This window comes from Rhinopithecus roxellana, chromosome 9, assembly GCF_007565055.1.
Source record: "Rhinopithecus roxellana isolate Shanxi Qingling chromosome 9, ASM756505v1, whole genome shotgun sequence".
Classification (NCBI taxonomy): domain Eukaryota; kingdom Metazoa; phylum Chordata; class Mammalia; order Primates; family Cercopithecidae; genus Rhinopithecus; species Rhinopithecus roxellana.
In genome coordinates this window covers 129,002,667-129,030,107 of record NC_044557.1, presented here as the reverse complement: position 1 = coordinate 129,030,107, position 27,441 = coordinate 129,002,667, and the positions used below count along the sequence as shown (strand labels likewise).

General features: G+C 39.6%; 2 protein-coding genes across 5 annotated transcripts in view; one reads left to right on the top strand and one right to left on the bottom strand.

Moving 5' to 3' along the window:
• MCPH1 (microcephalin 1) overlaps nucleotides 1-27,441 on the top strand; it is a 240,709-nt gene that overhangs the window by 75,156 nt on the left and 138,112 nt on the right. For both annotated transcript variants that reach the window (XM_010381383.2, XM_030937575.1), the window contains exon 12: nucleotides 18,048-18,125. In XM_010381383.2, the coding sequence (XP_010379685.2) occupies nucleotides 18,048-18,125 (78 nt within the window). The remainder of the gene's footprint in view (nucleotides 1-18,047; nucleotides 18,126-27,441) is intronic.
• ANGPT2 (angiopoietin 2) overlaps nucleotides 20,490-27,441 on the bottom strand; it is a 60,607-nt gene continuing 53,655 nt past the window's right edge. For all 3 annotated transcript variants that reach the window (XM_010381380.2, XM_010381381.2, XM_010381382.2), the window contains 2 exons: nucleotides 26,477-26,607; nucleotides 20,490-21,458 (listed from right to left, as the gene is read on the bottom strand). In XM_010381380.2, coding sequence (XP_010379682.1) covers nucleotides 21,298-21,458; nucleotides 26,477-26,607 — 292 coding nt within the window. In that variant the 3' untranslated portion in view covers nucleotides 20,490-21,297. The remainder of the gene's footprint in view (nucleotides 21,459-26,476; nucleotides 26,608-27,441) is intronic.

The window sequence follows — 27,441 nt, the reverse complement described above, 5'->3', positions numbered from 1 at the left end:
GAAGTATGTTCTTTCAATCCCATTTGGATAGGTTTTATCCTATGTATATCTATCTGTAACATTATTTGCCCTTATTTCTATACATTAAAGATAGTTTTTAAAAATACATGATTATTTTCGTTATTCATAACAATTGAAATGATCTGTTATTAGTTCTATTTTTACTTTGATCCTCAACCTAAGGTTGCTCCAAAGCATTGCTTTCTGATGACAGTAGCATCATCTGTTACTTGTGTTACCATTTTGCATCTGTGGGATCCGTCTCTCCTCCTCCTCTCCCAAGAATGTATTCTATTCATACTCATACTGTGTTCATTTAAACCAGTAGAATTATAACATGCAAAAGCTACACATGTATTTTCAAGAATGGCCGTGGTCTTTTTTCCGTGCTGTGACAGAGTTTAAAGAGATTAGTGCTTCTGGTTGTGAAGTGGAAACGCTGAAATTCCGAAAGTAAGCACTACTGATTTCCATTGGTGGCAATTGGGGATCACCTTACCTAATTATATACTAGTACTGCTTTATGTTTATTTGGACGAAAGACAGTAGTCCCCCCCTCATCCAGGGTTTTGCTTTCTGTGGTTTCAGGTACCATAGCCCAAAAATATTAAGTGGGAAATTCCAGAAAAGAACAATTTATAAGTCTTTAAATGCATGCTTTTCTGAGTAGCGTGAAGAAATCTCAGGTCATCCTGCTCCATTCTCCCTGGGATGTGAATCATCCTTCATTCCAGCCTGTCCATGGAGTAGGTGCTGCTTGCCCTTGCTTAGTAGCCTCTTGGTTATCAGATAGAATCTCGTGGTTTTGCAGTGTTTGTCTTCAAGGAACCCTTATTTGGCCTAATAATGTTCCCCAAGCACAAGAATATTGATGCTACCAACTTTGATATGCCAAAGAGGCGCTCCAAGGTGCTTTCTTTAAGTGAAAAGGTGAACGTTGTCCACTTAATAAAGAAAGAAAAATGGTATGCTGACGTAGCTAAGATCTATGGAAAAAAATGACTCTTTGACCTGTGAAATTGTGAAGAAAGAAAAAAATCATACATAGTATATGTAGGGTTCAGAACTATCCACAGTTTTAGGCATCCCCCAGGGGGCCATGAACTGTACCCCCTTTGGATAGGGTGGACTACTGTCTATTTAATAACTCTAGCATCAGTCAATGAGTTCTGTGTTTTATTTCTCTCCAATTCAAATTGTCTCTGTATCTTCATCTGACTACTCCCCTTTCCTCAGGTTTTGGAGGAAAAAATGTTATTTCTAAAGATATGCATCTGTACAGGATTCTTTACCCAACTTATTCTTTTGGGACTTTGAGCAGTCCATAGAGGTCAGACGTGAGAATGTACTGCCTTTGCTGTCGACATGGATAGAGACCTGCTCCCTGGTTGTCTGCATGTCTCTGCTCAGTGTCCTGCCAGTACTCCCCAACTAATCATACACAGAAACAGAACTGGGTGAAATTTTAGGTTATTGTATCTCTTCTGGGATTACTTGATATGAGAAAGGTGGGCATTAAAACACATTATTTAATAAACTTCTGATCTTTAGTCTAGACTCCTTGCCTGGAGGGAAGAACCTGGGGCACTCAGACACATAAGTGAATGAATGAGGTACAAGGCAATCAGACAAGAAAAGGTAATAAAAGGCATGTAGGTTAGAAAGGAAGAAATAAAGCTGTCTCTATTTATAAACCACACAATTTTCTATGTAGATAGTCACAAGCAATCTACAAAACAGCAATTAGAGCTAACAACTGACTTGAGCAAGTCATCCAGATGCAAGAATTCCATTGAAACTTTAGTATAAAGCTAATAAGTGCAGGATCTGTATGCTGAAAACTACAAAATGCTGATTTTAAAGATCAAAGAACTGAGTATATTAAAAGACATACAATGTTCATGGATTGGAAGACATAGTACAGTGAACATGTCACTCCTCCCCAAAATGATCTATAGATTTGACACATTCCATTCACAATCTCAGCAGAATCTTTCAAGATACAGACAAGCTGGTTCTAAAATTTCTGTGGAGATGTTAAGAAGCCAGAATAGCCAAAACAATTTAGAAAGAAAATAACAAGGAGGAGGACTGGCACTACCTGGTTTTGGGGCATCCCTTCAAGCTGTGGTCCTCAAGGCAGTGTGGTGTTGGTAGACATACAGGACAGATAGAGAATCCAGAAATAGACCCCAAAAATATATCCCATGGGTTTTGACAAAGGCATGAAGGCAATTCAGTGGAGAAATTCAGTCTTTTCAACAAGTGGTGTTGGAGCAGTTGGACATACACAAGCAAGAAAAGGAACCTTCCCAACACTTTGGGTGGATCACCTGAGGTCAGGAATTGCAGACCAGCCTGGTCAACATGGTGAAACCCCGTCTCTACCAAAAATAAAAAAAACAGCTGGGCGTGGTGGCACCTGCCTGTAATCCCAGCTACTCAGGAGGCTGAGGCACAAGAATCACTTGAACCGGTGAGGTGGAGGTTGCAATGAGTCAATACTATGCCACTGCACTTCAGCCTGAGTGACAGAGAGACACCCTGTCTCAAAAAAGAAAAGAAAAGGAAAGGAAAGAAGAGAGGAGAGGAGAGGAAGAAGGAAGGGAGAACCTCATTCTGTACCTTACATGGGCCAAAAAAATTACATCCAATGGATCATAGACTAAATGTAAAGGTATAAAACTTCTATAAGTAAACAAACAAGAAAAATGATCTTGGTATAGGCAAAGAGTTCTTAGATACACCAAAAGCATGATCAATAACAGAAAACATTGATAAATTAGATTTCATCAAAATTGAAAGCTTTACTCTGTGAAAGATATTATGGAGAGATCAGAAGAAAACATTTGCAAATCTTTATCTGACAAAAGATTTATGTCCGGAATATGTAAAGAACTCTCAATACTGAACAATAAGAAAACAAACAGCCCAAACAAAAACTGGCAAATAAAAGACTTGTATAGACATTTTACTGAGGACACACAGATGGCAAATAAGCATCTAAAAAGATTCTCATCATTATTGCTCACTTCAGAAATATGGTGAGATCCACTACATATCCATTAAAATGGCTAAAATAAAAAATAACAGTCCCACTCCAGCAAGGAGCCAGGGCAGCTGGAACGGCTGCTAGTGCGAGTGGGAAGTGGTCCAGCCACTCTGAGAAACAGTTTGGCAGTTTCACAGAAAGTTAAATGTCCACTCAGCAGTCCCACTCCCAGATATTTGCCTTGGAGAAATGAAAGCTTGTGTTCACACAGAGTCTGTACGTGAATGTTTGTAGCAGCTTTACTTATCATCAAGTGGACCTGGAAACAGCACAGCTGTCCCTCCAGTGGGTGAATGGATCAACCAGCTGGACCATCCATGCTGTGGAGTGTAACTCAGCAATCGGAAGGAATGGTGATAGGTGCAGCAGCTTGCATGACCTCGGGGTCATCGCACCAAGTGGAATAGCTGATCTCAGAAGGCCATGTACTGTATAAGGCCATTTCTTTGTCATTCTAGACAAGGCCATACTGTAGGGAAGGAGAACAGATGAGTGGTTGCCACACGTTAAGGTGGGAGTAGCATCTGCCTCTGCAGAGCAATAGCAGCTGTCACATCTTTGGGGCACTGGAATTGTGCTGTATCGTTAGTGGCAATGGTTACAGAATCTATGCATGTATTAAAACACAGAGAACTGTACACACATATGCACACACGAGTAAATTTTATTATTTGTAAATTTAAATTAAAAAGTATATCTAGGCCAGGTACAATGGCTCACACCTGTATTCCCAGCACTTTGGGAGGCCGAAGTGGGTGGATCATGAGGTCCAGCAGTTCAAGACCAGCCTGGCCAAGATGGTGAAACTCTGTCTCTACTAAAAATACAAAAGTTAACCGGGCACGGTGGCAGCCACCTGTAATCCCAGCTACTCAGGAGGCTGAGGCAGGAGAATCGCTTGAACTCAGAGGGAGGTTGCAGTGAGCCGAGATCACACCACTGCACTCCAGCCTGGGTGACAGAGTGAGACTCTGTCTCAAAAAAAAAAAAAGTATATCTTACATATCTACTGTGCTTTCCAAATGGAGATATTTGGGCACTGGTAGGACCAGGCTAGTGTCTTGGTTTCAGAACTAGGTTTCCTTTCCTTCTGTGTGCTGAAGTTTACAGGCTCCCGTACCTTCAACTGCTCCCTCTGTCCCTATACTTCTATTAGCACTGAAGCTTCATCCCAGCTCTTCTATCTTAAAAAAAATGAAAATAATTTAAAACCTCAACTTTCCCTAAATTGCTCTTTGCCTTCTGTGCTACCTTTTTTCCCCTTGTTCATGGCAAAAGGTCACAAATGTGTGTCTGTATTGCCCTTGCCTTACTGATGATGTTGCTATTTGTGAATAGTATCAACTCTTGGGAGATTGTGAAGGCCTAGATGGCCTATGACTTCAGGTGTAATATCTGTTTGTGTGATTACAAGGTAACCATGAGGGCTGTCAGGTGTAATATATCACACATATATAAATCACACAAACAGATATTTATATTGTATTGATGTTCATAGGTTGCTCCTGACTTGTACCCTCAAAAACTTTAGAAACAAGCTGAGTCACTTTCTCTGTTCATCTCAGTCTTCAAGAAGACAAAGATGACTGCTGCTTTTTGCATGGCCCCCTCCTTTAACTTTTAAAGAAATTCAATAGTATAAACATAAGAAATTTGAGAGAGGATAGTTGCCACCACCATTTACAAAGCCATTCTACATAATGTTTAAAGCTTAGCACCCAATTTAATATTTATCTACATCTTGTATATAACTTCAGATATAAACTTCACCATTCCAATTTCTTTTAGGGTCAAGATTTGAAGTATCTATATCATATATTATATACACTGACTTTGTGTACAAGGAATCTCTCTTTCTCTCTCTGGCACTCTCGCTCTCTCTCGTCCTCCTCCTTCTAACCCTGTCTCCAATGCAATTGGGGGATTCTTAAAATATTCTCTTTGGCTAGCAGTATAAACTTGCCTCCAAGAAAAACATTACTGAGCATGTTTTTATTTCAGGGTTTGTGTGGTATTCTCTGGAAATTTCTTGTAAAGGAGAGTTGTAGCAGTTCTTCAGAATTAGATGGTTGTATGTGGCCCAGCTAGTCATATCAGAAACTGTGACGATTTTATAACAAAATTCAGTTTGAATTTTGACTTAATGTTTTTGAGAAGTTTATTGGCAATTTTTCCATGTTTACAGTAGTTCACACCTCCAGTGTTAGCTCTACTGTTTTCAGGAAAGAGAATAATTTATGTTTTTCCTCCTTCGTGACCGAATTGTCTGGCAGATACATGGAAATAGAAAACCATGCCAGGAGTTGCCGCGCTTCCTATTTATGGGAGACAGGAAGTAACACAACAGAAAAATAAAGAAATTAATTTGACCAAAGTGTCCCTTTAGATTCGCATTGTTTTGTTATGTGTTGTTCAAGCGTAGTACAATTTGAACCTTTAAATACTCTTTATCCTACTCTCACTTAATTTGGTGTTTCCTGCATTTTCCTGTGACTTATCCACAATTCTGCTTTCCGTCGAAGCCCTTTTGTGGATGCTAAAATACAAGTGGAGTGTCCTATGATCCAGTCTTCCCCTTTTCCAGCTACCACTCTGTGTCACTCTGTCCAGCACAGTGAGGAATAACTCAGCCTGTATTCAGATTTTAAGATTTTGGTCCTGAGCAGCTTGTGAAAAGGATCTGATAATAGAGATTTAAAGCTAATTCACTTATAAATACAAGTGTAGGGCTTAAAAGCTAAATCAGCTTTATAACAAAATGTCAAGGCCACTATCAACAAATAATCTAGTGTTTTCCTTATCAAAAATGATGTCATCATGACTATTTTCTTGAGATAATGTGATCCACATTGAACTTAGTAAGCAGTGAGTCAGGTGAGACATGTTTTTATCAGTGGTGAGCATAGAATCAATGAACTGTTAGAAGGACACAAGCAGTTCACTCAGTTCATGCCTCTCATTTTACATTAAAGAAATGCTGAGCCGCTCTCCTAAAATTATAACTCATGGTAGAACCAGAAGTGGAATCTCGGCTTTTCACTGGTGTTAGTTCATCACCCTGCATTCCCAAGTCTATTCAAAAGGGATCATCTTGAAAAACCATTCTTTTTTTTAACCTTAAGATGGCAGATTAACTTCATAACTCATGTTAGGAATAATTTTCAGCCACATTGTACTTGGTGTGTCACACTGATGCTGAGTTTCTGAGGGTTCCCTTCAGTTCTCTCTAGCAGACATTTATTGCTCGCACTTGCAAGCTTACTAGGAGCTCAGGCCTGGGTCTCTGAACTTTCACAATTTGATTTCAAAGTCTTTTTTATCCTGCTACAGATTATACCTTGGTAAAGGACTTTATACTTCACAGAGTATTTTCCCATGCACTGTCTCACTGGATCCTGACAGATCATTTTTGCAGCCAAGAAGGATGCTGCAGATAAACAGTGAGTTTAGTGATGGAGACTCTGGGCAAAAATAGTTTGTCTGACTTGAATGTGGATCTTAGAAACACATCTCTGTCACGGCATTGTTTTAAGGCAGTGACTATGAACAGCTATTTCCGGGACACCTAATTTGTACATTTTCCTTATTAAAATAATGGATTCTGGTTTTGCCCAGGCATAGACAGAGAATTTGTCTGCTCCTTTCACTTGAGGTGGTTCCTGAACAGTGCTGGAGCTCATTCTTTGCAGAGGCTCCTGCAGGCTGTGTCAGCATGGCCACTGGCCACTGGGAGCATGGGGAGCAGGCGCTGCGGTCTAGGTCCTCCATCGCCCTGTCTGTTGCTCCTGGCAAGACCCCAAGGTGCGCATTTCCCACCAGGACCATAATCTCCTGATTGAGGACAGATACCAAAAAGTGATTCATCTGGAAAATTGAGGGCTTTGGTGCTGCCCTCCAGAAGGACATTTGAAAAGATGTGGACAAGCCTGTGAGTGCTAAGAATGACGAATGTTGGAGTTTGAAAGAGTCAAAGTGATTTTTTTAGTGGGAGAAGACTGTGGAGTCACCCTGAGATGCAACCACAGACATGATTAGGAATAAAGTTTGATCACCGTTTTCAAATTTTTACATTAATATTTTTTCTTTAATTTTCTAAAGGTGCTAGACGGAATCTACTTAATGCACCTGGCACAGAAAAGCCAGTGCACGGGTCCTAAGGCTGCACCTTTGCAAGAAAGAGAAATACCTGAGGCACCAGGAGTGAGGAGGACAGGTGTTGGAGAAGGCTGTAGGGCCCCAGTATGGCTGTGTAGATCAAAGCGAGGGAGGCAGAAGCCATCAGACTATTTTAACTACAGAGTGGCTCTGGCCTCTCAGCAAAGAATGGATTGCAGGGAGGTAAGAATAGAGTGAGCAGCAGGAGGCAGCTAGGATCATCAGGTGAGAAATGACTGCAGCTGTGTCTAGAGGAGGGGTTGATAGGTGGGGAGGAGAGAGCAGGTCGGCGCGCTTCCTAGGAAGATCTAGTGGAATCTGTAATGTGAGGTGTGTGGGAATGGAGAAGTCAAGAAGACTCCCACCTAAATTTTTTCCTGGCACAACTAACTATAGATAATGGTGCCATTTGCTGAGTTAGGGAATTCTAGGGGGAGAAAATTGTGTGCAGGGTTTGGGGTACAATAAAAAGTTGATGTAGGCATATTGAGTCTGAGATTCCTACTAGACATTCAAATAGAGATATCACATATCAGATTATATATATGTACATGTGTTCAGAGGAAAGGTTATTCACTCCAGCCATGGTAACTGGAAGGGAGTGTAGAATGAAGAAAACAGTGAGTTTAGGTCTGAGCTCTGGGCTGTGCCGCCATGCAGAAGTCAGGGAGAAGGGGGAGGCAAGGGGACCCAGGAACGGCTAGCTAGCAACCTGGGGGAGACACCAGGGGAATGTGGCGTCAGTCAGAAGGGGGACTGTTTTAGGAAGGAAGGATGCTCAGCTGTGCTGAGTGCTGCTGGAAGGTGAATAGAGGAGACAGAAGCCACTGTTCAATTTCATCAGGTGGATGTTGTCAGAGACCTTGAAAAAAGCAGGTTGAATCCAATGACTAAGAGTTGAAGAGTCAATGGTACATAAAGCAGTGGAAGCACTAGGTTATGTGTAATGGTGCCATTTGCTGAGTTAGGGATTATTGTCAGACGTATTGCTCATACGTTATTCCTAGACATACTGCTGCTGCTACATCAGAGAGATTGGTTGGCAGCAAATGGGACACTATGAAGTGTGACTCGAGCCCTCTAGTATTGCCAACGGCAACACAGATCATCGTCCTGGTGCTTGGCAATGTGTTTGCATTATGGTGAGTTGAGTGTGGCCCTGGGAAGCATTTGAATCTGTTGGCTGAGTTATCAGGGAAAAAAAAATTTAAAAAGTAAACTAAGATTATGTATATTAATGAAAAAGTTGCTGTATTTGGCAAATCCTTTAAATGGATAAGGTTAACAAGTCGAGAGGGTACTTGTTGCCAGCCATCCTTTTCCAAATCATAGCCTTCAGGGATCACACTGTTTGTCTTTACTTTTCTATTAACTTGGATCAACTGTGAAGTAACACAGGTCTTCGCTGTAGACCTCAGTTCCCTGCCTTTGCTTTATGACTGAGACCTCTAGGACCTCAACTTGGTCCATGCTGAACTGCAGCACAAATTCCAAGCTTTGGCCATACCTAAAGGTGCACTTTAACCTTTGCAGTGTTCTGCCAGGCATCTGAATTTTCACTTTTGTTTCTGACGTCTCAATCAAGCAGTTCTCGCTGTAAGTGTTAAATAATAGCACAGAATATCTTAACTTCAGGTCTTCACTGGAAAATGCAACCATGGTTTGATTTTATCTGTAACTTCAAAAACTGCCTTCAGCTGTCCATCATTTAGATATCATTTAGATGTCCCTCAGGGACTTTGGGGATTGTTAACCATCTATTGTTAACCATCTATTGTTAACCATCTATTCTTTCAAGGCTTCTAAACTCTATCCCCAAGTTAAAATAGATTTCCAAGGAACATCATACTTCTGTTACAGTCTCTGTGTGAGGACCCTCTGTGAATTTGGTTTTAGGTACAATGTTAGCTTTTGAAGAGAGCTGATGTGAGAAATACTGGATTTTAGAAAACTGTTGTACTTTTTTTAAAGCTATAATTGACAACATTGTACATTTTGCTACCTGATACTTCTGATGTATGATCCACCTAATGCATTTCTCCTAAAATTCATTTCCAATGAATTGAATAGGAATTCCAAATGAAATGAATTTCATAGGAAAATTTAGTACAGAAAATTTGTTAGACTGTCGTTAACCAGAGAATGAGAATTATGTAATGCAGTTTTCTCAGCTAAAGTAACAGCTTGCCATAGGTTCATAATAGCTCTATTTTTTAGTTCTTTTTAATTTAAAAATTTTAAATTAAATATTTTATATTAAATCATTAAATAAATTAATATTAATAATTAATATAAAATTATTGATGATATTTCATTATCCAATTATTTATTGGCTTAAGTAATTGATTAGTTGATAATGATTATTGTTAAATTATTGTACTCTTGGGTAATACAGAGACTGCATACTTAGCTTTGCCGTGTAAATACCATTGTCTGCTTCCTGGTTAGTGGCTCCAGGGAGGCTATGGCAGAGTCAAGTGCTTTTGTCCTTAGCATGGCCCCACTCTTCTTCTGTAGGCTGCCCACGATTTTTTGCTATGCCACGTATGTATTGGTCTGTTCTCACACCGCCATAAAGAAATACTCGAGCCTGAGTAATTTATGGAGAAAAGAGGTTTCATTGGCTCACGCTTCTGCAGGCTGTACATGAAGCATAGTGGCTTCTGGGGGAGGCCTCAGGAAAGTTTCAATCATGGCAGAAAGCAAAGCCGGGAAGCAGCGCCATCCTCCATGGGCTGAGCAGCAGGAAAGGGCGTGGTGGTTCTACATACGTTTAAACAACCAGATGTCTTGAGAACTCATTCACTATGCAGTGTCACGGTGGGATGGGGCTGAACCATTCGTGAGAACTCTGCCCCCAGGATCCAGTCACCTCCCACCGGGCCCCACCTTCAACACTGGTGATTACAATTCAACCTGCGATTTGGATGGGGACACAAATTCAAACTCTGTCAACACACACCACATCCCCACTTACTCTGTCACCCAGGCTGGAGGGCAGTGGTGTGATCTCAGCTCACTGCAACCTCCGCCTCCTGGGTTCTAGTGATTCTCCTGCCTCAGCCTCCTGAGTAGCTGGGTGTAGCTGGGATTATAGGTGCACGCCGCCATGCCTGGCTAATTTTTTGTATTTTAGTAAAGACGGGGTTTCACCATGTTGCCCAGACTGGAATCGAACTCCTTAGCTCAGGCAATCCCCCCGCCTCTTCCTTGTGAGCCACCACGCCTGGCCCTGTGATTTCTTTTGACTTTAGTTTTGCTGGGTAACAACAAAATAAGAAAGAATATACACACATACTATTGTTCACCATCTTTTTTCTTTTTATGTAATTCTAATATTCTGTGTATACAGTTTATTGTAGTAGATCATTTATTTCAAGTGTTAAATTGTAAACAGTAGTTTTGATAGTATTTTAGAGACAGCCGTACTCTCCCTAGCACAAGGAAGAATGTTTTAAAAATGCAAGTGTCCTCTTTAGTGGACACTGGTTAGTTATCAATTGCCAGTCCTTCGAGGGCAGAGAATGTGCCTGTGTGCTTACATAGCCCCAGGACCTAGGATTGGACATGGAACTCAGTCCTTACTTATTGAATGAATAAATGAGTAGATGGATGACCTGTTTTTTTTTTTTTTAATCTCAGAATTTCTTCTCACCCCTGATGTGTTAAAAATATTACATAAAAATTATGCGTCAGCCTAAATTGCAAATTACCCATGTAGTTAATGTGTTTCTTGTTAAAATTCATTAATATAAGATGACCTGATGTTCATTTAAGAAAAACAACTTTGTAATTCAAACTCGCGGAAAGATTAACAAAAAATAGTGATCACTCTTAGTAGCCATAATATTTGGTTTATTGTCTGTGTTGGTAATAATTTCTGCTGTGTTTTCATACAGTGAAGTGATGTTTCTGCTATTTATTTTAGTTACATTGGAATTTGTTATATTTATTTCTTTGTTTTCCTTTTGATAAGAGAAGTACGCACTTAGTTATTTATAAAGATGTTTGGACTTCACATGTGAGTACAGTGGTGACATGCTGGGTCACCCTGGCCATTGCTTAGCTGTATTTATAAAGTGGATATTACTGAGCAGTTAAGTCTTAACATCTGAGAATCACCCATTTTCATTTGTGGAAACTGGAAAGGATAAGGTAGAGTGCAAGCAGAATAAATTGAACTTAAATGTCTGTGTTCAATTGAGTTGAGCTTTTTCGTAAGAATATTCAAGCCTAGGTCAACATGCAGTTTGTTTTCCCTCTCACCACCTGGAATTCAGTCTCTGTCAGTCAATGTCTTTTAAAAGGGAAACGCGTTCTTAAACGCATACTTTTAGTACTTTATTACTTATCTTCCCTTTCTTGGTTAAATAGGCTGTGTTAGATATTTAGCTTCCTGCCCCTTTCTTTATGAGACAGCCAGAGCAGTGCTTTTTAAACCTTACTAACGTGTGGATCACCTGGGGGATCTTACTGAAGTACAGATCCTAGTTCAGTGGTCTGGGTCTACTCAGGCTTGAGGTGAAGTCCACGCTGCTGGTCCTGTGACCCAGCATTGGGTCCCCAGGATGCAAAATACGACAGTGCTTGGAAATGGTGAAAAAAAAAAAAAGAAAAAAGAAAAAACTTTTTTTGAGATGGAGTCTCACTCTGTTGCCCAGGCTGGAGTGCAGTGGCACGATCTTGGCTCACTACAACCTCTGTCTCCTGGGTTCAAGCAATTCTTGTGCCTCAGCCTGTTGAGTAGCTGGGATTACAGGTGCATACCACCACACCTGGCTAATTTTTGTTTTTTGTAGAGACAGGGTTTCACCATGTTGGCCAGGCTGGTCTCAAATTCCTGACCTCAAGTGATCCACCCATCTTGGCCTCCCAAAGTACTAGGATTAGAGGCGTGAGCCACTGCACCAGGCCAGAAATGGTGAATTTTGAATTTGAATTCAGCTCTTCTTCAATTCATAGCCCACCTTCGTTCTAGCATCTACTTCCAAAGATAGCCTAGAGAATATATTTTATCTTCTATAGCTGTGAACCTTGATATGGGCATTCTCTGACCGCTATGTGTTTTGAAAAGATTAATGGATAAGGCAGTGGATTTTACTGCTAACCCTGCTACACTGTAGCTGTGTAACCTTGGGTAAGGCAGTTTCTTTTTTTTTCTCTCTCTCTCTTTTTTTTTTTTTTTTTTTTTGAGATGGAGTCTCGCTCTGTCGCCCAGGCTGGAATGCAGTGGTGCGATCTCAGCTTACTGCAAGCTCCACTTCCCAGGTTCATGCCATTCTCCTGCCTCAGCCTCCCGAGCAGCTGGGACTACAGGCACCCACCACCGCGTCTGGCTAATTTTTTGTAGTTTTTAGTAGAGACAGGGTTTCACCGTGGTCTCGATCTCCTGACCTCGTGATCCACCCACCTTGGCCTCCCAAAGTGCTGGGATTAGAGGCATGAGCCACCGCGCCCGGCCAAGGCGGTTTCTTTATCTGTAAAAGAATGGAAAGATTACCTAAATAAAGTACTCAGTATACACTCAATAAATATTAAATACTGTTATTATTCAACAAGCATTTTTGACACCGATCACTAGCCTTCATTAAAAGTGTAACTTGAATGAACCTTGAATCACACTGAGTGAGAAGAGCCAGACACAAAAGGCACATGTTGTATAATTCCTTTCATACAATATATCCAGAATAGGTAAAGCCATAGAATAGAAAACAAGGTAGAAGTTACCAGGGATGGAGGGGAGAGAGGGATGGGGAGTGATTACTTAACAGGTACAGGATGTTTTTCTGGGGTGATGAAAGCGTTTTGAAACTAGAAAGAGGTGCTGGTTGCACAGCATCATGATACAAAATGCCACTGAGTTGCATACTTTAAAATGGTTGATTGTATATTATGCCAATTTCACCTCACTTAAAAAAGTCGTCATATGTGGGAAATTGCTTTGTTAAGGCACGAATACAACTACTAAATAGGTTTGTATTTTTAAAAGAACTTTATGGAATTATAGGAAGCATTTCTTGATGCTATGAGATGTGTTGGAAATACAGAAGAATAGCTTATTTTGGAACAGATATTATTGCCTTGAAATTTTGCCAGTTCAAGCTGGTCTCTTCAGAAGACTAGACCTTCTTTATTTTCTGACTTGAAAATGCTTGGGACGTAAGTACCCTATTATTTTGTTGTTAAAAACTGTACCATTGACATCCCCAATTTTTTCTCCTGAAGTTCAGTATAACCTAGAAATAACTTCGTTGCTATACTATTTCATTGACTACATGGGTACTTTTGTAGTTAATAATGATACATAATGTCTTCATGTCGCAGAAACATTAACCTGCCCCTTGTCATAAATCTGTAAAAAGATAGACATTGGTTTAAACCCAGTTGTTGAATTCTGCGCTTTTAACCAGTATATTACACTGTCTAGTTGGGGAAGAATCACAAATATTCTTCTTCTTTCTTTAGAAAAATCCAAAACAGCATACAAACTAGCAAACTCTCATAAATGTTGTTTGAGAAAACCAATTACCCTAACAACTAAGACAAAGGATCTATAAAATCTGATGAGAAAAATCTTTGTAATTTGATTTTTATAATTTTGTTAGCTTAAATTAGTAACAAATTAATAATTATTACTTTTGTTACTCTTATAATAAATAATGTAAATAATAAAAAAATTCTTAAATAACCTTCCATAAACACCTACAACCACACATTTTACCACAGTCGGTGGAGTGAGAGGTGGATGGAGGAGACAGTGGCAGAAACACCCCAATCACTTTCAATGATTAAAGTAAAGATATGTCTAACTTTACTCCTAAAGTATCATCCAGTAAAGTGGAATGTAAAACATACTTTTGAACTGTTTGAAATCAGCTACATTCCTATGGCTTACGTCTGTGGGACAAGTTTCTAACTATCAGATTTGATTTTTAATTAATCAAGTGGCATTTTATACCAGCAGTTCCCAACCTTTTTGACACCACGGACCAGTTTTGTGAAAGACAATTTTTCCAGGGACTGGGGGATTGGGAGGGTGAGGGAGGAATGGTTTCGGAATGAATCAAGCACATTACACTTATTGTGCATTTTATTTCTATTATTATTACATTGTAATATAGAATGAAATAAGTATACAACTCACCGTAATGTAAAATCAGTGGGAGCCCTGAGCTTGTTTTCTGCAATTAGACAGTCCCATTGGGAGGTGACGAGAGACAGTGACAGATCATCAGGCTTTAGATTCTCATAAGGAGCGTGCAACCTAGATTCCTCACATGCACAGTTCACAACAGGGCTCACGCTCCTATGAGAATCTAATGCCACTGCTGATCTGACAGGAGGTGGAGCTCAGATCAGGAGGTGGAGCTCAGATCAGCAATGGAAAGTAGCTGTAAATACAGATGAAGCTTCCTTCACTGGCTCACCCGCCACTCACCTCCTGCTGTGTGGCCTGGTTCCTAATAGGCCACAAACTGGTACCAGGACCCCTGTTTTACACAACGTGGAGTCTTTTGTATACAAAAGAATATTGTTGACTTTTGCCACACGGAAGCCCCCCTCGCCCCCCTCCCCCCGCCTTTTTCCTTTCCAGTTACATTTCCACAGGTATTCTTAGTACCACAACTGCAGTTGAATTTCCCAGTATGGTGGGTGGTAAGCTCTGGTGGGCGGTATGCTTGGATAAGGCTGGCTATTTAGAAATGTGGAATAAATTTACTGTTATGATTAACAGTAATGTTGCCTATCAAAAATTGTGAATGTTAATAAATGTTTTCAACACAAACATTAATGCTTTCCAGTGAGTTAAACCAGCTTCATGTTATAGTTGTATTTTTCATACCAGTAGGGAGTCATTATTAAATGGGGTCATGTTTTCAAGCCCAACTTAAAATCCCTCTTACAGATTGCCTTCTCCCCCACCCCAAGTTTTCTCTCATCACTTAGACATTGAAATAATTGCTTGTTGTTTTCCCTCTTTAAATTTTTTTTGAGAAGGCAAAAATTGAATACCTTGTTCAGTGTTTTTGCTTATGAAATACTTTGTGAATAAATTTTGGTTTTGGCTGAAGAAAATTTCTTAGGCAGTTAAGAAAATACTAATAAGCTAATGAATGAATAAAAATTAATTCGATTGATCCTAATTGGAGATGTAACATTTACCGATATTTAGCGGTAATCCTTTTGATCACTCAGAAATTTGTAATTCTTTGAGAAATGAGAAGTTGAGAGGGCTGTGTGCAGTGGCTCATGCCTGTAATCCCAACACATTGAGAGGCCGAGGCAGGGCTGACCAATACTGTGAAACCCCATCTCTACTTAAAAAAAAAGAAAAAAAAAGAAAAAGATTAACCAGGCGTGGTGATGTGTGCCTGTAGTCTCAGCTACACAGGAGGCTGAGGCAGGAGAATTGCTTGAACCTGGAAGACGGAGGCTGCAGTGAGCCAGGATTGCGCCACTGTACTCCAGCCTGGGGGACAGAGGAAGACTCTGTCTCAAAAGAAAAGAAAAAGAAATAGGAAGTTGAAAAGGGCTTAGGGAAGCACTGCAGCCACTGGCCAGCACCAGTACTCCATCATAGTATATGCTTTTCACTTATAAGGAACTGTAATTTAAACTGTGGACTTTGGGTGATAATGATGTGTCAACATGGGATGACCGGGTACAACACATGTAGCACTCCAGTGGGAGACATTGAAATGCATGTGTCGGGGCAGGAGGTGTATGGGAGCTCTCTGTACTTTCCTCTTAACTTTGCTATGAAGCTAAAGTGGCTTCGAAAATATAAACACAGAAAAAAGCTTGTGCTTTCTATAGATTAATTTGAACATAGACACATTAACATAATAGATACATTGATGTGAACATAGGTACATTACGTTGAACACTTTAGGTTTTTATGATGTCCTATACCACAGTAAACTGAAGAAGTCTGCCTCACAAAGTTGTTCAAAGAACTCTAATGCTCTCACTGCTCCTTCCCTGCCTTGAACAGGAGGGTCTTATCCAGTGCAGTAAGGTGGGAAATAAAGTGTGCATACATAACAGACAGGAAGAAATAAAGCAGTTTCTATTCACAGATGTAGTTACTAGTTACATTCATCAGCAAGGTTTGGGTTTTATGAATGATAATATTACAATGTAAAAAACACTATTTTCATTATGTAATGTGTTACCTACAAGATGCTGAATTCCTGATGCAGCAGATGCTGAATTCACTCTGCCCTTCTTATGAGAAATATGTTGGGCCAACCTTTTGTTTTTAAGTTTGCGTACAGCCTTACCTGTGCGCTTTCAAAGTAGATTTTCGCTATTTTGAACACTCTACTAAGGTAAAGATGTGTTTGGCCGATGAAACTACTGGAGCAAAATGTTTACACTGTATTTCTGATTTGATGATTTTAATACAACTGAATTAGTGTTTTCTCCTATCTCTATACAATATTAATTCCTGGGATGCCTATGTAAATTAATTAATTTACTGACCAGAACTCTACTTTAGCCTCTTATGGTTTTATTTTCTTAACATTTAGAAAGGGCTAAATTCAGAGGACATAAATTTTCTCCATGAGGTTGTTTAAATTCGGTTGACATTTTAATGTGGATTATATTTGAACTTGAATGCCACACGCATTTTTAAGGCTGGTTCCTGGCTTCTGTCACTGGTACATTGTATTTCTCACTGTACTATACTTCTATGTTGCCTCTTGTCTGAAATGAACCTGATTTTTACCTTTTATTTTCTGGGTTAATTTTATGAGTTTGTGGGGAGCCTCACATATTGTTATTATATCTCCTTAAATAACATGCATTGAGGCTGAGGTTGGCAGATCAATTGAGGCCAGAAGTTCAAGACCAGCTTGGCCAACATGGGGAAACCTGATCTCTACTACAAATACAAAACAAATTAGCCAGGTGTGGTGCTGGGCGCCTGTAGTCCCAGCTACTCGAGAGGCTGAGGCAGGAGAACCGCTTGAACCTGGGAGGTGGAGGTTGCAGTGATCCGAGATTGCACCACTGCACTACAGCCTGGATGACAGAGTGAGAGTCTGTCTCAAAAAACAAACAAACAAACAAACAAACAGGAATTATATAATCCAGCTTTATTATTTTAGCTCTAAACTTCTGGTTTATAGAGACAGATTTTCAGGGATTTGGGTCCTGGAGTAGAGACGGCTGCAGAACCTCAGATATTACTGAATTAAAAAGGAAAAGATTGTACTGATCATTTAAAAGTATGGGGATTCAAATACTAAGAGTATAATGATGATGATAATGATGATGATGAAAGCTTGTTTATGGGACATTTTACTCTTCCAAAGTCTGGGAAGGAATTTCAAATGTATTCCGGGGGACTTCTGAAAATATTAGCCAATGTTAGAAACCAAGTCGCAAGCCAAAGGGATTGCTTTGGAATTTAGGCTTGTGATCCATCTTCTGTTAATTCACTGTTTTAATTAATAAAAGTCTGGAATATTTATAGAGGACTGTTTATAAAACTTCACAAATTAGAAACTTGGAATTAAAAATATATATATAATATTTCATTGTGTAAAAACAGGATGATATTTAAATATTCGGCCTCATGAGAATAATGACTCAGATTTCTTGTTCTGAGACTTTTTCTTAACCAAGTTTTTATTAATATTCATAACATTTATGCAACATGAAGATTCTGAAGAGACTTTGTTGTTTGAGAACACATCTATTTCAGATCTGCGGAGTGTATCGCTGCTGAATTTTTTGTTTTGTTTTTGCTGTGTCTTCAGAGTGACTCTTGGTTTATTGCCTGCTAAGCCTAATAAATGTATAATAAATCTGCTTATTGTATCACTTGCAGGTGCTATGGTCTTTAGAATCGGGTCACTGGATTTCTGAGGAGCCATTCGAACTGTCTAATCACTTCCCTGCAGCCCCTGTAAGTCAAATATTGTTTTATGATGGTAAATGCAATTTGGTGTTCTCAAGAAATTATTATAAACGTAAGGGTAGAATTGAAGTTTTTATCAAGTCAAGCACAATAATGCCCATAATTAAAAAGACATTCACAGAACTTAACATCTTTTATCAATTTATTTGTGAGAACAAATGTGAGAACGTGAGACCATCCTGCCAAAAGTAGTCAGGAATGCAGTCCAAAGAAAATTTAATGATTAACGTCCTCAGAATTGAGAAAAACAAAATTGAAAAAAGACTGAATTCTTGGGCAAGTAGTCTTATACCTTGTTTAATGTTTTTACTGTTAATAGAGGCAGAACTGATAGGTATAAAAATTATGGCTTGCTGGTGCTGTGATAGCAGTCTTTATATTTTTATGACTTTCCTAAATTTCACTTCAACTTTCAAATGCTTCATGAAAAAGTTCTGGGTTCTAATTTTTTTTAAGATGAAGTAATAATTAAGTGGGTAATTTAAGGTTTGGTTGGATACAGAATTGTGTGGAAGTTGCCTTTCATGTTCAAAAATGTTAACTTGTTTGTGACAGTTTATTCATTCAAAAGATTAATATCTGAAAGATAAATGGTGATTTTTATCTGCCACCCGTATTGTTATTTAGCTGTTTGAGTAGGCCGTATGGCTAAAACATAAAAAGGAGTTCAACTGTGCTCCCTGATCACTGTAGTTATCTGGGTTGTTGGGTTGTTTGTTTTCATTTTTAAGATTACTGTTTGATTTCCTTTCAGCTTTATAAATGTTTTCTTAAGGAGAGAAAAGTTCCTCTCAGCAAAACTGTTTGTTTGAAATACTGTGTAAGGAACTGAAGTGTAAAGTAAAAACACAAATTCCCCCCCTTCTCGGTCATAAGAGATTATATATGATGCCCGATGACATAATGAGGTTTGTCCTTGAATTTTGTCTCACCTGCCTACATGGAAAATTGATATAAATTGTGTTGTTGCCAGTTTTTCCTGCATTATCATTTCCCTGCCTAAGTATCCACCACTGTTGTTATTGAGATATCATAGAAAGTTGTTGTTGTCTTTTGAGGCTGTGAAATTTTCTTATTTTCCGTTGTTTTTCCACTTGATACAAGGCCATGATACCGTTGTTGAATTCATAAAACCTTCTTAAATAGAAAGTAGATACAGTTCTAAGGTAGGGAGGTTCTTGACTCAGTTAAATCGTTGTTGGAAAAGTGGACCTTGGTGGAAATAAAACAGAGCCTTGACTTTGCCAGAGTCCATCACTGACTCAAAATATGTAGCAACATCTATGTGTTCTAAAACTACGTCAAGGGAGCGGGGAGAAGTTGGCATAAAATAAATTATATTTTAAAATGGAATAAAGAAAAAATAATGGTAGAATACTTTAAGGTAAAGACAGACGTATAGTAGATGCTAGTTGTAGACTGGACTCTGAACTTCCTTGCAAATGACTCAGAAAAGAATATATGAGAGATTGCCTTTAAATTATAAAGCTTTACACAAATGTTCATTAGTATTAATTGTACTATGAAAATTTCAAAAGGAGTTAAAACTCTAGGAGTTTATGGTTTTGTAGTCCTGAGTATAAAGCTGTGTTCTCAAATTTTCTTTTCTTTTTTTTTTTTTTTTTTTTTGGAGATGGAGTCTTGCTCTGTCACCCAGGCTGGAGTGCAGTGGCGTGATCTTGGCTCACTGCAGCCTCCGCCTCCTGGGTTCAAGCAATTCTCCCTGTCCCAGCCTCCCGAGCAGCTGGGATTACAGGTGCCCACCACCACGCCTGGCTAGTTTTTGTATTATTTAATAGAGACGGGGTTTCACCATGTTGGCCAGGCTGGTCTTGAACTCCTGACCTCAGGTGACCTGCCCACCTCGGCCTCCCAATGTACTGGGATTACAGGTGTGAGCCACTGCACCCGGCCCTGTGTTCTCAAATTTTCTGTAAATATTTAAATATATTATGAACATCAGATTTTGTTTTTGCACTTTGAAACACTTTTTTTTTTCAGTTTGCTGATTGACATAAACAAATCTTACTAGTGTCAATTATTTTTTTCCTTAAGTAAATTTAAGGGTGACTCTTGAGACGTATAGCTTTGTAAATTTCTTAAATAGAAGGCTTTTCTCAACTACAAATTAAATTGTAACCTAGTTCTATAAAAATATATCTTACTAGAAAAGAAAACAGACCTCTGTTTTAGAATAGTGAGAAGATAGTAAAGTTTCTTTGTCATAGAATGAAATGTATAATTTTCCTCATCATTAAAATCAAAGGTTTCCTTATCACAAGGCACAATTAGTTCTTTCAGAAACAAATTATAAAATTGTAAATATTATCATAAAAGTTAAACATAGGCATATCCCCTAATAAGTTATATTTAATTACTAAAAATACCTTCATATTTAACCATCAGGCAGAAAAAAATAGTACAATCTGCATATAAACTAAAATGGCACATGTTTCTGTTGATAATTTCAGAGATCCTGGAAGTTTCCACCATATAAACTTGAAATACGTATTTGAGCATTAACTTAAAACTAAGCTGTCAACATAAATGTAAATACGCTGTTTTTGAAATAAAAATTTAAAGCACCTAAGAGATGGAGTAAAAATGCACTAACTGTTTTTCCAAATATTAAACTTCTAGTAACCCCTTCTCAGAATATCCCTGAATATGTCTTTTTATGGCTTAGAGATTTTTTTCTTCCTTTTAATTGTGATAGTGATGGTGAATTCAGGACATATGGGTATTTACACAGCGTGTAAACAGTGCTCAGAAGAATGCAGTTCCAAGATGATCTGTATTGTATAACATAAGTGTTCTGTTTTCCAGTTATTTACTGATAAACTTGCACATAACATTCTTCGTTGTGACAGCAGAGTCTGTAAATTGTCAATCTGATTCTCAGCCTCGGGTTCATCTTTACATAGGTGTTCTGTCTAATCACAATTACAGATGTTTAGGGTCTTGCTTTGGTCTGTTAAGTGATGCAAGTTTAAGTGACAAAGTTTACAGGCTGTAATCTGGAGCACATGGGTCCCGTCAGCACTGAGCACACGCCCTCTGTGGTAGAAGAGGACGCAGTGCGCAGCCGTGACTTTCAGTGCATTGGGTTTAAGTCTTTGAAAATAGTTCGAGACAGTCTTATTCAGGTGGACTCGGGTGTTTAGAAATCTGCTGGTCGGATCATCATGGTTGTGGCCTTGAGCGAGTAGCCTGAGCCTTTCCAGTAGTACCACTTAATGCCGTTGAACTTATTTGTGTTCTGCCTTTGTGGATAGTACATTCCGTTCAAGTTGGAAGGACCACATGCATCAAACCACCAGCCTGTGAAAGTAAAACACAGAAGGAATTAGGAACTAGGTGATGCCAGCTCCCACAACGAAGACAGCAATACTCAGCTAAGCCAGGAGGCACATTGCAGGCATGTGGAGGAGGCACATTGCAGGCATGTGGAGGAGGCACATGCAGATGATTGTGAGTATAGGATGTGCACTGGCAGAGGGATGGTTTTCCAGCTGTACGCCCATGGCATCACAGTTTTATTACTGCAAATGCTTTTACAAGCATTCTTCCACCTTTTCCCTTACGCTGTGTGGAGAGGCCTGAATTCTCCACAGTCCTATTTTGTAAGCCCACAGTGTCTACACACTTACAGCGGGGATAAGCAAACATCTGAGGCACAGTTGGAAAACTCTCCTTCAACCAGGATTACTTACCAGTCCCAGCAACATGGTGGGCTGGACTCGCTCAGGCTCCCCTTGCTCTATTAAAGGATTTTTTTAATTGAACTTTAACCCAAAATATTAAGTACTCAGTGGAGCTACATAAAAAGGAAGTCTCTATGTTTCAGAGACAAAGAGGAAATTTAAAGTGAGAGTGTGCGCTCACTCAGCTGGAGCCAGGGCAGGAGAGGTGCCCAGCACGGGGGCTGTGGGAGTGAAGCCCCATCTACACCTTAATTTCTGGGCTTGGCCAAAAACAGGAGCATGCTGGGGTTTGTGAGAGAAAGAAACACAGTAGTCCCCTCTCATCTGCTGTTTTTGCTTTCTGCACTTTCAGATACCTGAAGTCAGTTGCGGCTCTAAATATTTAATGGAAAATTCTAGAAATAATCTATAAGCAGGGGCTGGGCGCGGTGGCTCACGCTTGTAATCCCAGCACTTTGGGAGGCTGAGATGGGTGGATCACAAAGTAAGGAGATCCAGACCATCCTGGCTAACACAGTGAAACACCGACTCTACTAAAAATACAAAAAAATGAGCCGGGCGTGGTGGCGGCGCCTGTGGTCCCAGCTACTCGGGAGGCTGAGGCAGGAGAATGGCGGGAACCCGGGGGCGGAGCTTGCAGTGAGCTGAGATCGCGCCACTGCAGTCCAGCCTGGGTGACAGAAATAATCTATAAGCCTTAAATTGCATGCTGTTCTGAGTAACGGGATGAAATCTCCTGCTGTCCCCTTCTTCCCTCCCAGAACGTGAATGATCCCCTCCATCCCGTGGATCCACGCTGTATCACAGTGCTTATGTTCAAGTAACCCTTATTTGACTTAATAATGGCCCCAAAAGTGCAAGAGTGATGATGCTGGCAATTCAGATATGCCAAAGAGAAGCTGTAAAGTGCTTCCTTTAAGTGAAAAGGTGAACGTTCCTGACTTAATAAGGAGAGAACAAAATCGTACACTAAGGGTGCTAAGATCTATAGAAGAACAAATCTTATATCCATGAAGTTGGAAGCAATATGTTGTATGTTATTCAGTTTTATTATAGTTGTTAAGTCTCTTTTTGTGCCTAGTTTACAAACTAAACTTCATAAATATGTGTGAACAGGAAAAAATAAACACATAGAGTTTGATACTGTCTGTGATTTCAGGCATTTGCTGGACATCTTGGAATGTTTCCCCTAAGGAGAAGAGAGGTCTGCTGTAACCTTGATTTTACATATATTAATCTGAATAAATCTCAAGAACACTGTGTTGGAGGGACACATACAGTATGATACTCCTTATATTAATTTTTAAAATACAGAAAATAATTATGATTGATATCTCCATATGTAGGAAAATTAATAAAGTGAATTAACCTCGACCCAAGCAGCAGGTAGGGAATGGCACTGGCAGGGCCTCTTTAGCCTTACCTGTAATGTATTATTTCTTAAATAAAAACTCTGATGCCAAAGAGAATATATGTATATATATATTCTTTATATATATGTATATAGAATATATTCTCTATATACGTATAGAGAATATGTATATTCTTTATATGTGTATATATAGAATATGTATATTCTTTATATCTAGAATATGTATATTCTTTATGTATATATAGACTATATATCCTTTATATATGTATATATAGAATATATATTATATATGTTATATATAGAATATACATATTCTATATATATGTGTTGTGTTTACACATTGCTTTGTGAGTGCCAGTTATTTCATCCAGGTTCCTACATTCTTTCCTGGTGGTAACAGCTCAGTGACTTCATTTGATTCAGATGAATACAGATTGGATGGAAGTTTGCATGGGTTCTACTCAGAATCCTTCACATATTCAGCACTTTGACAGATTCATAAGTCAGTCTCTTCTGGAGCTTGTCTGACTAGAGAACTTGGTGTCCATGCAAAATGGAGCTGCTCATTAGGCTGGTTCATTAATGGTCCAGACCGCTGGCTGGAATTTGACCCCTTCACAGGCAAGACCACTCCACTTTCTCTCTTGGACTGTTTTTCCTCTCCTCAGTCTCTTTTCCAATTACATTCTCAGCCCCTAAATCTTGATTTGAGTAAGTAAATATATTGTTTCCTTGGTTATTAATGCGATTCTCCTACTCTCCCGAGAAGCTCACCACATACGGGTGGTCTAACAACCACAACCTTCTCAAGGAGAGAACTGGGTCCAGCATGTGGGGGGAAGGGCAGACAGGAAACGAAGCCCTAGGTATCTGTGGCTCCTTCACCCGACCACTTTCCCTGCTGTTCAGCTTTAAAAAGGATGATTGTGCCAGGATGAGGGAAACAAGAAGCTTTTGCAAAATCAATATGAGGGCTTTGCTCATTGATGTAATAATGGTTAGTAGGGAGGACCTGTGTTACCAAATAGTAGTCATATTTTCTCAGGAAACAGAGGATTGTTTTTTTTTTTTTTTTTTTCATGAGGCCTGATTCTTTCAGTATAAAAGGCATGAAATTTAAAGACTTGAATATTACCAAATTTCATATTATTTTCATTACTAAATCCTCCTTTTTGACTGTTAATGATGCTGTTTTTTTGTGTGTTTTGTTTTGTTTTGTTTTGTTTTGTTTGTTTTTTTGTTTTGTTCTGTTTTGTTTTTGAGACAGAGTCTCACTCTTGTCGCCCAGGCTGTAGTGCAGTGGCATGATCTCGGCTCATTGCAACCTCTGTCTCCCCGGTTCAAGCGATTCTCCTGCTTCAACCTTCTGAGTAACTGGGATTACAGGTGTGCGCCACCACACCTGGCTAATTTTTGTATTTTTAGTAGAGATGGGGTTTTGCCATGTTGGCCAGGCTGGTCTCAAACTCCTGACCTCAGGTGATCCGCCTGCCTTGGCCTCCCAAAGTGCTGGGATTACAAGTGTGCACGCCCAAACCTCTTAATGATTCCTATAGTGTAAATGCATCATAACTTGGGTCATCCATTTGTTTAATGTAGTAACTTTCATTTATAAAATATGTTGACCATAGTTCTTACCTTTGTTTTTCTTGGGTGGGTAACATATGAATTTTTGCAGACACGATTTATGTTCTCTAGAAATTAAACCCTCCCATTTTTCCTGTTATTCTTTACATTCATTTTGCACTATTGGCAGAGTTTTTGTTGCTACTTTAAATCTTTCAGTGTTTTTCAAGAACTAACTGGACAGCATTTGTCAGACTTTTTTCTTGTCTCAGTTACTAAGTAGTAGTGTTTGTTCCTGTCAGTGAATTTCTAAACTTAAAAAATCAGAAAAATAACATTTTCTTTTTTTTCTTTTTTTTTTTTTTTTTGAGATGAAGTCTCACTCTGTCCCCCAGGCTGGCGTGCAGTGGCACGATCTTGGGTCACTGCAACCTCCGCCTCCCAGGTTCAAGGCATTCTCCTGCCTCAGCCTCCTGAGTAGGAGTAACTGGGATTACAGGCACCTGCCACCACGCATGGGTAATTTTTGTATTTTTAGTAGAGACGGGGTTTCACCATGCTGGCCAGGCTGGTCTTGAACTCCTAACTTCAGGTGATCCGCCCGCCTCAGCCTCCCAGAGTGCTGGGATTACAGGCGTGAGCCACCAGGCCAGAAAAATAACATTTTCTAAAAGTTGATTCCTATGTTTGAACTCTCAAATGTTTCTGAATACCAACCCATCCGTTTTAAGTGACTACTACAGTGGTCTTTTGCTTGTGAGTGTGGTTTTCATTGTCTGTTTTACGGCAGTCTGATACTAAAAGTAGAAAACCTGACAGGCCTTAAAGAAGAAGATCACTCGTTTGAATTTGATTCACTAAAAGAGGTTGGTTAACTCGTTGTGTTTATAGGTGTTTGCTATATAGTAATGAAATCTTTTTTAAAAAAACAACGGGGGCCAGGTGTGGTGACTCACGCCTGTAATCTCAACACTTCTGGAGGCTGAGGCGGGCAGATCACTTGAGGTCAGCAGTTTGAGACCAGCCTGGCAAACAGGATGAAACCCTCTCTGTACTAAAAATACAAAATTAGCCGGTGCAGTCGTGGGCACCTATAATTCCAGCACTGGGGAGGCTGAGGCAGGAGAATTGCTTGAGCCTGGGAGGCAGGGGTTGCAGTGAGCTGCGATCACACTCCCTTCTGGACAACAAAGTGAGACTCTGTCTCAAAATAAATAAATAAACAGCTGGAGACTGTGTCTCAAAATAAATAAATAATAAATGACAACTGGAAATTCCTTGTTTGAACATTAAATTATTATTTGGAAATATTTCTATAATGTGTATTACTGTTTTGGTTGCTACTTGGAATTTTTAACTTTTTAAATAAAGCAAAATGTAATTAAACCATCTCTCTAGTATCCAGCAAGCACAAACCCAGGAGAGCTTGCTAAGAATCAAATATCTCCTCTCCTTGCCAGGGCTAGGTCCTGAGGAGACACGGTTGGCTTGCTGACAAGTCTAGCTCCATATCATATTCTCACTTAAAACTTAGTCTAAAAAAAGTGAAACACATTTATCTATGTCAAGCTAGTGTGTCTACGTATGAAATTGTGGACATCATTACCAATCACAATTTGAAGTCCAAATTGCCAGCCTTTCCCTCTATGAAATCGTTCCTTGCCAATACAAATAGGAAGACAGAAAGTCATCCCTACCTCCTGTTAGCATTTGTGAACATTTGCAAATACATTTGTCATTGTCTGCATCCTTTGTGCTAAAATCATTTCCTGGTTGACTGATGCTGCTTATTTTGCCGGCTGTCCCTGTAAGTCCTTTAAGGTGAATCCTGTAAGTGTGCAAAGAAAAAAAACAACTTTAGTTGGCTCGGGTCATTGATTGACCATAGTGGAAAATTTTTTGTAATGAAGAATTCTATTCCACAGAAGCATGTTCTGTACTCATTAATGGACTAATGCATACTCTGGACAAAATATTTTGCACTGGTATAAACAGGAACCAACTTATCATCAAATCCTTCGGCAAAGAGGGATGTTTTCATGAAACCTTCAACACATATCACTTGCACAACTATCAGCAGCGACTGTAGAGCCCTGTAATTTATTTTCCTGCTGCTCTCAGATAAACAGAAGAGAGAGAAATGCAGCACGAGGGTCCTTCTCCCAGGTCTCCAGTCCTCCATAGAGACGGAGTCCTGACACAACTGGGCAACCTCAAACATCATTTTCCGCAGGGCGCCCCGGGGGGATTGAGAATGCAGCAGACAAGGAATGGCCACTGGGTTTGGGGAAGAAATCTACAGAACGGTGCTGAAAATAAATCCTTGTGGCTGCATTGCCTCATGTCTGTATAGTAGTGTAAAGTAATTAAACTGTTAGACATTGAGAAAGGAACAAATGTCCGAGTAAGTTAGACACTATTTACAATACAGATGATCCCTGACTTCCCATGGGACTATGTTCTGATAAACCCATTGAAGGTTGAAAATGTTGTACATTGAAAATGCATGGAATACACCTGACCTTCAGAGCATCGTAGCTTAGCCCTAGCCTTCCTTAAATGTGCTCAGAACACTCACATTAGCCCACAGTCAGGCAGAGCCATTTGGCAACATGGTGCACGCAGTGTCTGTTGTTCACCCTGGTGATCATAGGGCCGACTG